Raw genomic sequence first — 18,015 nt, 5'->3', positions numbered from 1 at the left:
ATGTCGCAGACTCAAGCCAAAACTCACATTTCGAGAACTTGGCATACAACTCTCTATCTTTCAAAGTCTGGAGAACTATTCTGAGATGACTAACATGATCTTCTTCATTCCTTGAATAGATTAGTATGTCATCAATGAAGACGGTAACAAACATATCTAAATAAGGTTTGAATACCATATTCATAAGGTCCATGAATCCTGCAGGCGCATTGGTCAAACCAAAAACTCGTAATGACCATAACAGGTTCTGAAAGCTATCTTTGGAATATCACATTCCCTTACTCTTAACTGATGGTAGCCAGATCTGAGATCTATCTTAAAGAAACATGTGGCACCCTGAAGTTGATCGAAAAGATCATCAATTCTCAGAAGAGGATACTTGCTCTTGATGGTAACCTTGTTCAACTGACGGTAATCTATACACATCCTAAGGGAACAATCTTTCGTTCTCATAAATAAGACTGGAGCGCCCCAAGGTGAGACACTTGGTCGAATAAATCCCTAATCTAAAAGATCATTTAACTGCTCTTTAAGCTCGTTCTACTCTGCTGGTGCCATTCTGTATGTCGGAATAGATATAGGACAAGTATCTGGGAGAATATCTATATCGAAGTCTATCTCTCTCTCGGGATGGACTTCGGGAAGATCATTTGGAAAGACTTCTGGAAACTCTTTTACTACTGAAACTGAGTGAATATGAGGTATCTCAACACTAATTCATTAACTCGGACTAAGTGATAGACACACCCCTTAGAAACTAACTTCCTTGATTTAAGGTACGAAATAAAACGACCCTTAGGCACTGTTGAACTGCTTTTCCACTCTAAGACTGGCTCATTTGGAAACTGAAACTTGACAACTCGAGTTCTACAATCAACCGAGGCATAACAGGCATGAAGTCAGTCCATACTAAGAATGTCATCAAAATCTACCATGTCTAACTCAATTAAATCAGCCATGGTACTCTTGTGATTGAGGGAAACAGGATAATCATGATAGACTCTTTCTGCTAGAATAGACTCGCCAACAGGTGTAGAAACACTGAATGGTTCACTAAGTTGCTTAGGAATAACTTCAAAATTCATCGCAACATAAGGAGTTACAAAGGATAAACTCACTCTTGGATATAGCAAATCATAAGCAGTAAAGTCAAAGACTTGGATCATACCAGTGACAACATCTGGCGAATCCTCTTGCTCTTGGCGACTATTGATAGTATACAAGCGGTTTGTTCCTCCGCAGTACCGGAAGTAGCCCCTCTAGGTGCAGCTCTATCTGGTGGAACAACTGAAGAAGACTGGGCTTTATTGCCCCCATTACCATTACCCCGCTTGTTCTTTGGGCATTCTTGCATGAAATGCCCATTCTGACCACACTTGAAACAACTAGTGGAGTCCTCACGACATGTACGTGAGTGGTTCCTACCATACTTAGCGCAGACAGGAGACTTACTACCCCCTTGTGCCATGTTATCCTGAGAATAAATATGTTTAGCTCTGAAATTCTAACTATTGTACTCACCTTTGTTCTTAGGTGCAGGTGCACTAGCAGATGATGGAGCAGGTCGCTTCTGTTTCTGTTGGAAGGATGACCGGTTGGCATTACTCTTCTGCTGCCCGGACTCATTCCCTATCTTAGCCCTCATGTTCTTAAACTCATCTCTATTTCTCAACTTGTCTTCCTCAACCTGCTGCACATAGACCATCAACCTTGAGATATCCATGTCACCTATCAGCATTACAGCCCTACCTTTTTTACTCGACAACGAGACAGCCAACAACAAACAAGTTCATTCTACTCCTCATGTCCGCAACCATCTCTGGAGCATAACGGGACAGTTGGGTGAACTTCAACCCATACTCATGAGCACTCAAAGAATCTTGTTTAAGTGTGAGGAACTCTCGTACCTTAGCCTCTTTCAATTCTCAGGAAACGAAACGCCCCAAGAAAGGCTCCTCAAAACAAGCCCAACTCGCAAGTGGTGCATCTTCAGCTCTACCCTCTTTCCACTGATCAAACCAAGTCCTAGCAACATTCTTCAGTTGATATGCAGCTAGTTCAACTCGTTCGGTATCGGCAACATGCATGACCTCAAATACCTTTTTTAGTTCCTCAATAAAATTCTCTGGATCCTTAGTAGTGCTCGAACCCGTGAAACTTAGAGGATTCATCCTCAAGAACTCTCGGATCCTAGAGGTGTCAGCCACTTCCTGTCTAGCTCCTCTTTGCTGCCCAGCTTGGTTAGCCACTGATATACCGTGAGTTTACGGTATTTCTAATATATTTCACTTACAAGTTGTTTGTGTCTAGGGTTTTATTTGTATTAGTTTTCATGTGTTTTTATCTTATTTTGCAGGAAAGATGTTCAAGCGCGGAATTAAAGAGACATTTGACAGAATTACAGAAAAGGGCATCTACGAACCGTAGATCCATTGACGCTCCGTAGATGGTAGTCATAGATCAGCAGCCAAGGCATGGAAGGCAAATCAGGGAAATCTGACCAAGTGTAGAACCACGGTGCCCATTGACGGTCCGTGGATTGATCTACGGACCATACTATTGATCCGTAGATTGATACTGCGAGGGTTCCAGTACCTGATTTTTGAAGATTCAAAGTGTGGAGCTACGGAAGGGGATTGACGGACCGTAGATCGATCTAGGGTCCGTACTGCAGTTCCGTCGTTTGCTTCAGAGAAGATAATTTTTGGAAGTTGAAATATTTTCTAAGTCCTGGCTGAAGGAAGGGACTCACGGACCGTAGATCCATTGATGATCTGTGAGTCAATCTTGTGGAATGAAGACGCGTGCCTGTAACAAACTTTCCTTATTTTGTTTCCCTTTTTATTTAGAACTTGTTTTCTATAAATAGGGCATGTAAACCTCGTTTCTGGGGAGTTAGACATTATTATTCTATTCTAGTTCTGGACTTGGGAGATTAACTTGCAACTTTAGCAATTATTAATTTCCTTAGATCGTTTTGAAGATTTTGGAGTTGCAATTCAAGTTGAATTTCTGGGTTTATTACTCTTGTTACGTAAGTTTATAATTCTTCCATCTAAAACAATGAATTGTAGTCATATGATTATGGATATCTAAACTCCACGACTAGGGTTGTGAGAACCATGAGCAATTAACAAAGTATGAATAGTAAATAAACAATTCTTGAATAGTGTGGTGCATGCATTGATAATTCTTTCGTTTAGAAGTCTTTTTAGCAGTTGCAAACGTTAGAACTCGCCTTGTTGCTACTTGCCAGACCAAGGAGGTAATCAACAAGAAAAAATTATCAACATAGATTTAGTGTGATACTATCTAATAGGCTAGTGTCGATTGGTGCGAAATAATAACTAAGCCAAACATCGATTATGATGTTTAATATGAGGTAAAGGTAAGAGTTAGTAAAGTACACACACGTAGCCGGACCAAGGTGCAGGGTGAAATTCTCTAGATGTCGAACCAAGGATTTAGAGATACCTAACTTATCACTTTGCATGTAATACACTAAGTAATGATTGCTATTATTAGGATTACTGCGTTATGAGCTTGTGGGGAACACAAATACCCTAGTTATTTCACTCATCTTGATAATAACCCAAAACTGACTTTTGATTACTGATTATTTATTGAATTCTTACAATTTGTTCTACAAAACCCCTTTTTTTATTAGTTGTTTCTGGAAGTAATTTGACTAATTGAATATAATTGTTGGTTGACTCAACATCCGGATAGCCTCACAAAACTCAGCATTAGTAACTTCTCCTTGGAGTTGCACTTCAGGTGCATTAGGTACCCCTTGCTCCTCAACATTCCTCCTAGCAGGATGATCTCTAACAACTTTTCATGTAGGCATGATTATCTGAAAACACACGCAAACACGAATTAGAAGGAAACTTTTTAGAGATCAAACTCTAATGCACGAAATGAGTGTGAAAGAAGTGAGATAATTTTCCTAAGTGTTGCAGCCTCCTAATTATAGATGTAGCACGCTTCACACCGATAACTAAGACTCTACAGACACTGCTTCATAGACTCCCTAGGACTCTTGAACTCTGTGCTCTGATACCAAGTTTGTCACACCCTAAGCCTACACCCCGGACGTGGCTGACACTCGAGAACCATTGTTGGCCCCAAGCGAACCCTTGGCCTGACTTACTTACTCAGCGGAAGACTTACCTCAACACAGATACATCTATGAAATAAACTGAAATGTTATAAAGGAAACATTCAACTGGCCATTAAGGCAAACATAAGTCTCAACATAAGATAATGAAAATGAAAAGACTAAAGAACTAACATCTGACTGTCTATGAAGCCTCTAAAACAACTGTGATGGATGTCGATACAAACCCCACGACATCCTAATGAACTAATAAAATAACTGAAAGCAATAAAAAGGAGTCCTCCGAAATGCAAAGAGGCTTACCAACTGACTCTGGAGTGCTCACTCGAATAACGATGCGCTGGATGCCGATCCTAGTTACCTGTGTCTGCATCATAATAAGATGCAGGCCAACTGGCATCAGTTCATTGAATGTACGAGTATGCGAGTTGGAATGCTAAACATAGGCTTGAAAAGAATCTGAAAAACTTACCTGGCCCAACTCAACTTAACATAACTGAACTCATTTCAATATAAAGCAGTTTAAAACAAGTTCAATATAAAGAAAAACTATTTAAAACATGATGTCAACTCTGTGTGTATACGAAGATACATGTTACTCTGAAATGTTGTAGAAATACAAATAATTGTGAATATAAAATACAATTTCTTCTGTGGGAGTTTTTCTAACCGACAACCATCACGTAAGAGCTATTGTGATGATACAATATTTTACCTCACACTGCCAGGGCTGTCCTATATCTTGCTGAGGGTATAGAACATGAACTACTAAGTGGATCCACTAGTCTATGCTAAAAAGCACTAAAGGAATCATCTAAAACATATGACCCTTTTCTTCCTACGGTGGCTACATAGTTTACAGGGGCTGTGAGTTGTCTAAACTCTCCCCCATATCGGTGCTCAATACTACTCCCAAAGCTCTTATGTTTAAAAACATACTTCTTTTTGTTATTTGAGATAATTGCTCAAAAACTTAGCTCGAAGGCTATCCTGGAAATCTCAGTTTCCCTTCTTGATTAATTGTGAAAGCATTTAATTTTTTCTGAAAACTAGCTCAACGGCTCTTTGGAAATCTCAGTTTCCGTTCTTATTTAAATGTGAATACATTTAAAACTCTTTGGGAATACATGGCCTTATATACTTTTGAAGAAATGAACTTCAACTTTACTCTTTACTGAACTCAAAACTCAAGTCTTAAAATAAAGTTAAATCGTTTGTAAAAGACTTTTGGAAGACTCTATGAACTTCTCTTGACTTGACTCTTAACTGATCTTTGAATTGAATTATGGATTCAAGGATTGAGATTTGTGATATGAAAGATCTCATGATGTTTAGGAGTGTTTTTAGATAGCTAAACATGAGAAAATATCAAGAATTTACTGTCTGAAAGCTGGTCCATGACGCGGAGATGTATTTAAATTTTTGTCGCGAAAATAACTTTTGAGGTAGAACGGTCTGTGGCCGCTCCGTGATGCGAAACGATTTTTCCCAAATCTGGGGAGCTGGTCCGCGATGCGGAGGCACTGCCCAGATTTGCCCGACGAAATTTCTTCGTTTTTCAACTCTAAACCCTCTAAACTCTATTGGTTCTTTCCCCAAACACTTATAACTATCTATACCCTCAAATAACATCAGATTCTACTCGAAAAATACAACTAAAAACGTGAATCAATCTCAAGAAAACTCCAACAACACAACCTACAAGGATTCAAAAGAACTTCATCAAGAATCCAAGGAATTTACTTTTAAATCAATATACTTTGCTAAAATTGAATCAAGTTGGGGGCGTGGGTGAACTAACCCAATGCTATGTGATCTCACATACCTTGTAGGGATCACCTCCGACGAAATCCACAAGCTAAACTCAGCGATCTTGATGAATCTTGCTTCTCTTCTCCTTTCTCCTTTTCTCTCTTCTTCCTCTCTTTTCAAAACCCTAACTTTTTTGTGAAAGGCATAGATTGACCCAGTTCAGTTTAGACCCTTGATTAGTCCACTAAAACGAATTAAAATAATAGGGTATGGAAAAGGCCAAAACACCCTTTGAAAATCCGGGTTGGACATTTCCTTATTTGAACAACCCAACTTCCAATGGGCATAACTCACTCATATGAACTCGGAATCGCGCAAACTCGGCGGTGTTGAAAAGATTATTCCAAGATCTTTCCTAAGATATCTGGAAAGTCACCTAAATCATCCTGAGCTAGAAGTTATACTCATTTTAATTTGACCATAAACTCAACTTTAACACATTTAACAAATTTTCAGATTTTTAAATTCTTTCCAAAATTGACTATTTCCGATTTTTAAACTTCTTTCATGTTCTCTCTAGTTACGGGGTGTTACAATATTCCGTTTCATTTAGGACAAATGACTAAGAGCTCGTTAGGATTAGCTTAAAAATAGTAGCTTTTAAGTCAAAAATAAAAAGTCAAATTGAAATGACTTTTAAGTCAAAAAATAAAAAGTAGGGGGAGACCAACTTTTGATTTTGAACTTATTTTAAGTAATTTTTTAACGTTGCCAAACACTTTCCAACTTATTTTAAGTCACCTTTTGACTTATTTTAAATTATTTTTATATGTGTCAAACACTTCCAAAAGTCAAAACTGACTTAAAAGAAAGTTTGTCCAACTTTTAAGCCAATCTAAACAACCTCTAACCAATCCTACATCTAACCTAAAAAAAAATCTAATCAAACTAGGCTTACTAGAAGACAAAAGTACTAGGATGACGTTTGTTTGAAAGTTTCATTGCTACTATAATGAAATACTGTTCTATATGTATATTGACATTGAGTCACATTTAGCTATCATAGAGAAAATACAAAAAAAAAATTAGAAAAATGATTTTGCTCATAAAAAAACGGATTGTTAATCAATGGAATTAAAAAAGGGAAAAGGGCCTGATATACCCCTCAGTTTTGTCATTTAGAGCTGATGTACCCCTTGTTATGAAAGTGGCTCATATATATCCCTACTGGTATAGAAATAACTCACATATACCCTTTTCTCTAATGGAAGTGAAAAAATTAATTTTATTTTAATTTTTTGATAATATTTTTAAACAAAATAAATCCCATATGGGTATACTTAATCCTCCTCAAACATATATTTTTTTAACTTTTTTTTGTTTCAATGACTAATTTAAATTTATTATTTTGATGGTCAAATTTATTTATGTTTCACTAATATTCTTGTGAAATTTATTATAGATGACCCAATTTTTTTCTAAATACAAAAATTAAATTACAATATAGCCGAAAAATAGTTTTAAATTATAATATAGCTAAAAAAAATTGTTTTAAATTTTTTTCTTACATTAAGGAATAAAATAAAAAATAAAATAAGAATAAGAAACTCAAATAATGATAATCAAAGAAGTCAAAAATATGTATGAAAAAGATTAAAATATACCTTGAACTTTGCTAGAAGGATCATATATAACCCCTAAATGATTTGAAAAAAAATTTAAGGTTAAATATATAAATTTAAAACTAATTTTTTCACTACCGATAAATGAAGGGTATATGTAAGCTCATTTTGCAACGTTAGGGGTATATGTGAGCCGTTTGTATAATGGTAAGAGTATATATGAGCCACTTTCATAACGAGGAGCATATCAACTCCAAATAACAAAGTTGAAGGATATATCAGACCCTTTTCCCATTAAAAAATAGAAAGAATGCACTTTAAAAAAAAGACAAAACATCACTAGCCTTTTCTCGTGAAGTTATCACCACAACTAATGAACAACATTTAAATATATATATTTTAAAAAAATATTATACTAGAAATTTACCAATGTGCATGATATTTTAATATTTTAACTTTTATATGTAATATATAAGTTTTTACAAATTAAATACAATTGTTACAAAATATTAATTTTATAAAGAATACAAACACTATAACAAATATCAATGCTCTTATAAAAAATGGATTCTTAAAAAAGAAGAAACAGAGGATCAGTCCTATAAATCTAGAGAGTAAAATATACTGTATCTGTTTTTTCATTTTAGTTAATTTATAAACAGATCCGGAGGTGGTAGAACGGTCAGCAATCTGAACCCACCTTCCCGTCGTCTTTCTTCCATTTTCAGATCTCTGGGTTTTCTCTACAGGATCTCAACAATTCCTCTTTCTCGAGTGTTACAGGATTGCATTGATGATTTCAAATCGATTCTTTTGATTGAAGATCGAAAACACAAACAAAAATGGCTGGCGGTGCTGCGGGAGGTTTCATCACTCGAGCATTGGAATCAATGCTCAAAGAATGTTCTAATAAGAAGTATTCTGCCCTCCAGATATCTATCCAATCCTATATTGGTTCGTATCTTCATTTGCAACTTTACTTGATTTCATTTCATTTCAGATCTTAGTTTTTTTTTTTTAATTCATGTTTGAATTTGGAAGTAGATTCAAGCCTTTGAGAGATTAAATGGAAAATGGAGAGGAACAGTTTAGTATTTTTAGAACATGGGTGGTGGGAAAAATATGTATTAAGTGAGAATTGTTACTTAGTCATTTAGGTGAACACTATTTAGACTCCTTGTAGCATGGGTGCCAACAGAGAATATTATGTCAATTTTAGAAAATATATACATGAAATATCTAGTTTACTAGAGAGGCCATGGGTTCACTTGCCTTATATTTTATCTTTAGATTCGCCCTGTCTGCAATCACTACTATTTAGAAAGGTTCCCCCCCCGAAAGTGAAATGCTTCTCTTGGTTGGTGTCTGAAGAAGCCTGTTTGCTACAAGTGTATTATAGGAAGTGCCGAAGAGCAATATGAGGACAACAATTATCTCATTATTCGTAGCTCAATCTACTTTGTTGTCATGGTTTAATCATATGATCAATTCACAAATGTGATTGTCAGAAGCGATTGAGAGTAAAAATTATAGAAGAATTTAGTATCCCCAATATGGTTAGAAGTTCTAGAGTTAAAAACTTAAGGTCCGAAAGTGGAAGCTTGAAAATCACAAGCAACATGATTATTATTTGAGCGTTAGAAGCCATTGATGAAAATGACTAGTTAAGCTCCTTTTATTGAAAGAGCTCATCATCATCTACCCAGGTAAGACATCATACTGCCACTCTAATTATGAAGTCTCATGTGCTTGGAACCAGAAATTCCAAATCTAACCAACATGTTTTGGATTGAAGAAAGTATCAATTTGAAGAATGATATTCCGAAGAATTGAAGTAATATATAGAAAGACATGCAGAAAATTATCAGAGCTTTCCCTTCACTTTGCCTTTAGGTTTCTTCTTCCTAGTTTCTCTAAAGATATGACAAGTGGAATACATCCCCTTCATCGGTGGGCTTAGATAGGCTACCACTGACCAAACACTTGGGAGGCTCTTTCGCAATGCAGCACAATACTCTAATTAAAGATAATCATTGACTAGGATACTGGTAGACATGGAGAATTCGACTTTCTTATCTTCAAGGATAAGCAATCCATTGGGGATACTATCAAGGGGGTGAATGGGCCAAAACCTTGACGGTCGTAACATCACGGTGAACGGAACTCAATCCCGAGAAGCAACAAATATAGTGGTTACCGTGGGGAAGGCATGGTGGAGGATATGGAGGTGGCAGTCATGAAGGTGGATATGGCGGTGACTGTTATAATGACTGTATCTCGTTAGAAAGGTGGTGGTGGTGCCTTAAATGGGAACTGGATGAGTTAGATTTTTCGCTCCTTTTAGATTGTTTAGAAGTATGTGGGAACTGGGTTTGGTTGAAGTTCCATTATGGTTTATTAGTTCCTGTTACTATCCTAGTGTTTGATCGGGATTGTTACCATTTGAATCTGTAATTCAATGTTCTCTGGAATCAACTAAATGAAGACATACAATTTTCAGAAAAACATGAGAACAATTGTTGAGAATTGATTGAAGACATGTCAGGATGCTGAGTCGAACTTGCTGGAAGGATTACCAAAAAGTTACTAGAAATATAAACCTAAAAAGTTTTTGATGCTAGAAATTGTTGGAAGTGGCTCGAAATAGAATGGTTACTAGGAGTTTTGCTGGTGGAATAGTAGTGGAACACCAGATAGGCTATCACTGACCAAACACTTGGGAGTCTCTTTCGCCATGCAGCACAATACTTTAATCAAAGATAATCATTGACTAGGATACTGGTAGACATAGAGAATTCGGCTTTTTTATCCATTGGGGGATACTATCGAGGGGATGAATGGGCCAAAACCTTGAGGGTCGTAACATCTCGGTGAACAGAACTCAATCCCGAGAAGCAACAAATATAGTGGTTACCGTGGGGAAGGCATGGTGGAGGATATGGAGGTGGCAGTCATGAAGGTGGATATGGTGGTGACTATTATAACAACTGTATCTCGCTAGAAAGGTGGTGGTGGTGCCTCAAATGGGAACTGGATGAGTTAGATTTTCCACTCCTTTTCGATTGTTTTGAAGTATGTGGGAACTGGGTTTGGTTGAAGTTCCATTATGGTTTATTAGTTCCTGTTATTCTCCTAGTGTTTGATCGGGATTGTTACCTTATGAATCTGTAATTCAATGTACTCTGGAATCAACTAAATGAAGATTTACAATTTTAAAAAAAACATGAGAACAATTGTTGAGAATTGATTGAAGATATGCCAGGATGCTGAGTCGAACTTGCTGGAAGGATTACCAAAGTGTTGCTGAAATATAAACCTAAAAAGTTTTTGATGCTAAAAATTATTGGAAGTGGCTCGAAATAGAATGGTTACTAGGAGTTTTGCTGGTGGAATAGTTGTGGAATACCAGATAGGCTATCACTGACCAAACACTTGGGAGTCTCTTTCGCCATGCAGCACAATACTCTAATCAAAGATAATCATTGACTAGGATACTGGTAGACATAGAGAATTCGGCTTTCTTATCTTCAAGGATAAGCAATCTATTGGGGGATACTATTGAGGGGATGAATGGGCCAAAACCTCGACTGTTGTAACATCACGGTGAGCGAAACTCAATCCCGCGAAGCAACAAATATAGTGGTTACCGTGGGGGACTCCATGGAGGAGCGGTGGAGGATATGGAGGTGGCAGTCATGAAGGTGGATATGGCTGTGACTGTTATAATGACTGTATCTTGCTACAAAGGTGGTGGTGGTGGTGCCTCAAATGGAAACTTGAAGAGTTAGATTTTTCGCTGCTTTTAGATTGTTTTGAAGTAAGTGGTAACTGGGTTTAGTTGGATTTCCATTATGGTTTATTAGTTCCTATTACTGTCCTAGTGTTTGATCGGGATTGTTACCGTTTGAATCTGTAATGTAATTCAATGTTCTCTGGAATCAACTAAATGAAGATTTACTATTTCCAAAAAAACATGAGAGCAATTGTTGAGAATTGATTGAAGACATGTCAGGATGCTGAGTCGAACTTGATGGAAGGATTACCAAAAAATTACTAGAAATATAAACCTAAAAATTTTTTGATGCTAGAAATTGTCGGAAGTGGCTCGAAATAGAATGGTTACTAGGAGTTTTGGTGGAATCCCACCCCCCCACCAAAATAAAAGAAGATATTTAAAGGGTGAGTGAATACGAGTGTCTTAAATTCGGGTTTTTCTATGGTTATTTTTCGTAAAGTATTCACAATCAATCCATACTACTACATATTTACACTTGTGACTAATACTAAGCCTGTTCTGACATAACTACCTATTCTAAGAACTCCTTTGAATGGATTGTGAATGAGGCTATTTAGAGTACTAGGGAAACTATTCTGATTTTTTCCCCATTAAATTGTGATTTACATCTTGCTTCTGTTTTTCTATGAAGAGGAAGGAATGCAAAAATTTAAGACGTGCTGCTTCTTTGGCTCGACGCTGGATTATATGGCTAGAAAGAACTCTAAAACCTCAAAACTAGTATATGCCGGTAGATTTGATTTGTAGAAAGTAGTCTTGTTTTACTTCCTTTGTGGTTCGACGGTAGGGCTTTGTTTGGGGGTATAGCCTGTTAGATGTTCAATGAAGGTGGAGGAAATTGTAGAACGGAACGTCATTGTTGCTAATCTTACTGGTTCTTTTGGGAGTGCTGTACTGTTTGATGCACGATGAAACTAGAGGGAATTGTAGAACATAATGTTGTTGCTAGTCTTACTGATCAATTTTTTGTTGCTAATCTTATTGTTGGCTGTTTTACCAGTTGAGGACATCTTCTCCTCACCACATATTTTTTCTCAAGTTCTTTTAACATATATTTTGTTTTCCAGTTTAAAACGTCATCATCATTATCATCAAGAACATCATAATGTATATGTTCTATATAACCATGAATAACCAGTGTATAACTATGTATAAACAATGTGTCCACATTGTTATATAGAAAATCAAAGGTTAAACAAGTCGTCTTCTTCATCAATTTTTCAGCTGCTTGAATCGATTCAAATGAGTTTCAATCGCTACGAATCTATATTTCCCATGCTAGATTTCCAGATCTTGGATAAGTGGCGAATGATTACGTGAAATTGGCAAGGTTTTCGGTTCTACAAAATTATTCCATTAATTGGATTTATTTTATTGTTATAGACTGAAACTAGAAAGGAGAAAAGAAGAAGTTAATGACTAAAGATATGGATTAACAATCATTTGTGAAAAGAAACAAAGATATGTGTTTTTTTTAAGGGTAGCGGCTGCGGGTTTCCCTTGTCATCAAAAAAAATAAAATCCAAGATGTTTTCCAATATTAAAGAGAAAACGCCATAGCAAATACAAGATTTGAATGAACGTATGTGTATATATATATATATATATATATATACAAAGATAGAGAGAGAGAGAGATTGAGGTTGAATGAAAAAAAATATGAAAAAAATTTCAAGATATACATACATAAATTGGCCTAAAAGCAGGTAATAAAATAACAATTGGCCAAAATTTGTTAACTAGATGCCCATCGGCATCTGACTGTAATTTTTTCTTTCGTGCTACTGTTGGCTTGACATGACATGGATTTGAAGCGTCTTGAGAAAATTTAGGATCACGTGAATATTAAGAGTTATATGAGAACTGTAAAATAGGTTTGCGAGATCCTCTTAGAAAGGAACTTTGGTAACATCAACTGTCAAATAAAAAACATGGGTATTTCATGGAGAGCCTTCATCAACCTTCTCAAAGCTCTTGCATAAGTAGGAATGTTGTACTGTTGTTGACAAACCTGGAGGAATTTTACCCCGTCTAAGATGTAGATGTACAACAACAAGAAAAGAAGGATATGCTTTAAACATGATACATGTTGACTTTGATTTGTAGTGTCTTCGGAAATTTTATGATCACATGAATAGTAAGTGTCATATGAGCAATGTGAAATTTGTTTTTGTCAGCTGATACTACCAAAGTTCCTTTTGACTTAGTCTATTGTGTAGAGGAAGTGATGGTTTGGTTATGCATCTGGATGCTGGGAGTGTTTGTTACAAATGATATATAATTTTGAGCAGGTAGTCTATTGACTCGAGTGAGGTTGAATGTCTCAAAAGCTAGTTTATGGGGGGGGGGGGGGTAAATTTTTCCAAATGGATGGCGTTGAATCACCCTAGGGTCTTATAAGCATAAATAGACCATATATTAAAATTCAATATTGTTTTTGTTTCATCTGTCTTATGTATTTCTCTGCTTGTCTGGATCTGATTCTGTTGCATGTCTTAGTGTTAAATATGTTATTAAACTTTCCTCTGTAAATTTGCCGAACAGTTTCTGGATTTTGTTAGCTCCCTGCACATAGATTAGTTTATTTGGAGCTAGCAGTTTCACTGTGTTAGCATAGCCTCCCATTTTTTTTTCTTCAGCCATTTTCCCTTATGGACATTGTTAGTTCCTTTTTCTTCAGCTAGAAGTATTGTAGCTAACAATACTTCTTTTGTAACCATTACATCTTCATGCTAGTAATAGAACAACTTCATAAAAAAAAGTTATTGAACTGCTTCTTGTTTTGGAACATCTTTTTTGCTTCTGCTCCTTGTTAAAATAAAGTGATTCTTCTGATTTACTGTGTATTCCGGTTTTGTCTGCTCTCCAGACAATTCAAAAGCATCTAGTCAGCAAAGCTTATCCACTGAGAGTGATGCTGCAACATCTTCAGCTGTAGATCAGAGGTAGGCACTATCACATTGTTTGCTCTTATATACTTTATCTTCCAATCTTCAACTTTATTGTTTCTTCAGTTTCCTCCTATTATTAGCTCAGGGCATATATCTTTTTTTTTCTGTTCAAATTTCATGCCATTGAAAATTATAGCTTCTATTAGATTTTATTGGCTACGCGTCTGAGCTATGGGTACTCTACTGCTCAGAATGCTATATGATTTTTTGGTAGAAATGGGATTACAGTCAAAAGTATTTTGATTTTGGATATTGTTTCTAATCCTAGTTGACTGGGCCGAACCTCTAGTTCTATTATTTTTTTCATTGACTTTTCCTACTCTATATGTCTTATAAATTAACGGCTCACGGAATCACCTCTCATGCAGTTCTACTGACACTGGAGCCTCGGAAAATGAAGCAGCACCAGTTGACTCAACTACTGCTTTGCCTAGTGGTGAGGGTGCAGAACAGATAAGCAGGCCATCAAGCCAAAGTGGAACTATAGTGACAGCTTTAGCTCAAGCAGGCAATACTTTAAGCCAAGCACAGGCAGAACTCGTGCTAAATCCACTTCGGCTGGCTTTTGAGACGAAGAATGGAAAGATCATGGAGCTTGCTTTGGATTGTCTTCATGTAGGTTCTTGCTGCTGTACTTTAGCATTCTTTTGGGCCTTGATACTTGAAAATTTATTTCTCTTTATGTTAGGCATCATTAGTTTCTTCCTTCTTTTGAAATTTCTTGCCATCATCCAGGTTATAAACTTGGGTAGGTGCAATGGAGCTTAACAAGGGGGAGGGGACTGATTACTATTGAATTACAGCTATTTAATTTCATTTATACATGCATCATGGACCTCATTTGCTCTATTTATTTGTTGCTATCCTCAAAGCTGAGTCATTATACCAGTCTTTCTGGTACCTGTTTTTATAAATTATATGTGTGAATGAGCATGAATGACTTAAGTGAATATGCCAACTGTTTCATATTGATAAAACAGGTATCTTTGTATATTTCATAGATTGAATAGCTAAGAACATTCTTTTGGGTGCTCAGAGATTCTCAAAAAGCGTATCCAAAAATCAGTGATAACTTTCTCTGTATATCTGCAGAAACTGATTGCCTACGACCATCTAGAGGGAGATCTTGGCTTAGATGGTGGGGAAAATGTGACGCTGTTTACAGACATCCTGAACAGAGTCTGCGGCTGTGTGGATAATTTGTCTACCGATAGGTAGAAACCTCTCTTATTTTGACTTTTTCTTATATTCCCTTTTAAGTTATCAGTAAATCGTTTGCTCCTGTTAGCTATGTGCCTCTTTTATTTGATATATATTTTAACTTAATATTTCTTGAATGATAAATCTTTTGAGGATTTCTATGCAGTACGACTCTTCAGGTTCTGAAGGTACTTCTTACCGCTGTAGCATCTGCCAAGTTTAGAGGTATGCAACTTTTGAAAGAGAGATTCCTTTCTTCACCTTTTGTTACTCTTGAGTCTTGTCCCAGCTTCCTTTATGTCTTTACCCTCCTTCTATCTTGAGTTCGTTCCAGATTCCTCGACTGGTTAATTTTATATATGTAGAAGTCCAACTTTATGTAAACTAGGATTACCTTTGTCCCATTATCTTTGAAGTTTGCATTGTCCCATATTTTTTTATGACACCATTCACTACTAATAGTTTTACTTTAATTTTCATAACTTTTGATAATTTAGATTTATTTAGTAAATAAAATCTAGCTTGGATGTGATGTGCTTATTCAATTTTTGTTTTAAAATTTTCTTTCACCATTACGTATAAAATATATGTAGGTCAAATTAACATCTTAAACTCTGTCAAAATTCGTCATATGAAATAAGATGGAGTAGTATTATTTTACACTCCTTTGTATTCTAATGACATCATTTTTGTCGGTGGTAAACTTACAAAAGGCTATAATCATAGTGATCCTCCTATTCAACTACTTAGACCATTTTCAAGCACCTCATCTTTTTCGGGGCGTCCAAAGATTTGATCTTTTTGTATGATTTTTCTTCCACTTCTCTTTCCAATGTTTTTCAACTATAAAAATCTTTTATTGATTAACCCATAAACTGACCTAGGTAAATCCATGAATTCCATTGGATCATTCCTTATGACTAAGCATATGAATCATGAATTGTTCTTATAAGATGATTCAATACTTTGTATTGAAAAAATCTTCAAGGATCAAGCAATCCTTTTCCTTCTTATTTCATAAAAATAAATTTAAATACCATAGTATATCTTTCCACAATTCGGAGGAAAAAGACAGTTTGATCGAATACTTTTAAGGTAGGATTTTTTTATATTTGAGATTATCTACTGTCATCCCTTTTAGAAAATCTAAAGTTCTCTGTCTCAAAACTTAAATAAGTCTAAAATTCAATTAAAAATAAAATAAAAAAATAGGGGATTGAAAATGGAAGTCACTTTCTCGGAATATTTTTGTGAGTAATCTGGGTTTTCTTTAATTTTGATTTTTTCAAATATTACATTTTCATGATAAAAAGTTATTTGTGGTCCTCTTTAGTTTCCAACAACAATAACCACTAGCTCTTAATTTAAAATAATTTGTGTCTGCTATATGAATCCTCGCAAATATAAGATAAAATGGCTAGAGAAAGGGAGTCTCCTACTTCTTTCTAGAAGCGAATAAACTCAAAGAGACATCTTACAAACATGATTTAGCTTGGCCAACCTTAACATAGAAGAAAGCTGCTACAAAATGAAGGCGTGAAAGAATCCAGACTCAATCTTTCGAATGAACATACTCAGAAAAGAATTTTCTAAAGACATGTCCTGTGAGGAAGTTTGCTAGTTGGATGGGATCATCAAACATGGTTGCTACTTGAGCTGCAGAGGCTTGGAGAATGGAGAAGGGGCTAAAGGTGTCAAAGCTGAGAGACTCAATCTTATTGTTCCTGTTCACATCAAAACTAGAAGCTGCGATGGTGTTTGAGGAGGGACATAGGTGGATGAACGGAGAGTTTCTGAGGCCGGACAGATGGCATGACAACTCTGGTTGTGTAAAGGGGAGGGCCAAAGAAGGGTATGCTGCGATCAAAATTGTTAGGAGTTCCGATTCACCTATGGTGTGTGAACTTGTTCAAGAAGGCAGAAGATTTTTGCAGCAGTTTCGTGGATGTGAGGTGTTGTATGAGTGATATGTCAAGAGCTAAGGTGTATGTTACAAATGGCGGGGGGGTTCCAATTTCAATGATCTCTAAGGATGGATGTAGGAGTTTTAGGGTACGGTTATACCCATAATTCTTCCTTAAAATGTTTGGAGTATTCTGGGCAGGGGAGGGGAAAGGGAGAGGGAGGAGGAATAGGGAAGGAGGAGAGGGGAAGATAGAAGGGAGGGAGATGCGAGGAGGAGAGTTTGGCCTAGTAAAAAATAGGTCCTTTGCCATTTATGGAATGACGGAGCTGGGAAAGATGAAGGAGATTTCAAATTGGTGACCTACAAAAATAGAAACAAGAGGGCAAAAGGATTATTTTACCCTTGGTTAACTGAGAAAGGGTAGAGAAAAGAATCAGGACCCGTTCAATAGCAGAGAAATGGCTAAATGGACTGGGTCGAACCGAAGAAACCCTAACAAAGCATCCAACTCATACTCGCAACAAGCCAGCGAAAGGGAAGAATTCGATGGGTGTGATTTCACATCAAGGGGCTTGGAATACCTCTACCATTGTAATACCTCTAAGAATGAGCCTTGTTTGAAAGACAGAAGGGTTTGAGGGCAGTGTTCACCTTCCCTATGTGATTCT

The 18,015-nt window shown here is 36.4% G+C and overlaps 2 protein-coding genes across 2 annotated transcripts in view; one reads left to right on the top strand and one right to left on the bottom strand.

The window, feature by feature from the left end:
• LOC125862623 (potassium transporter 4-like) overlaps positions 1-18,015 on the bottom strand; it is a 346,656-nt gene that overhangs the window by 253,589 nt on the left and 75,052 nt on the right. The gene's annotated exons all lie outside the window — the stretch shown is intronic.
• Positions 8,154-18,015, top strand: part of LOC125862636 (brefeldin A-inhibited guanine nucleotide-exchange protein 5) — a 41,485-nt gene continuing 31,623 nt past the window's right edge. Inside the window, exons 1-5 of the mRNA XM_049542754.1 lie at positions 8,154-8,448; positions 14,160-14,235; positions 14,610-14,856; positions 15,334-15,455; positions 15,608-15,666. Coding sequence (XP_049398711.1) covers positions 8,337-8,448; positions 14,160-14,235; positions 14,610-14,856; positions 15,334-15,455; positions 15,608-15,666 — 616 coding nt within the window. The 5' untranslated portion in view covers positions 8,154-8,336. The remainder of the gene's footprint in view (positions 8,449-14,159; positions 14,236-14,609; positions 14,857-15,333; positions 15,456-15,607; positions 15,667-18,015) is intronic.

This window comes from Solanum stenotomum, chromosome 4 (assembly GCF_019186545.1).
Source record: "Solanum stenotomum isolate F172 chromosome 4, ASM1918654v1, whole genome shotgun sequence".
NCBI classification, from domain to species: Eukaryota; Viridiplantae; Streptophyta; class Magnoliopsida; order Solanales; family Solanaceae; genus Solanum; species Solanum stenotomum.
Note: the sequence above shows the minus strand (reverse complement) of the source record. Positions and strands in the feature narration are given on the sequence as shown.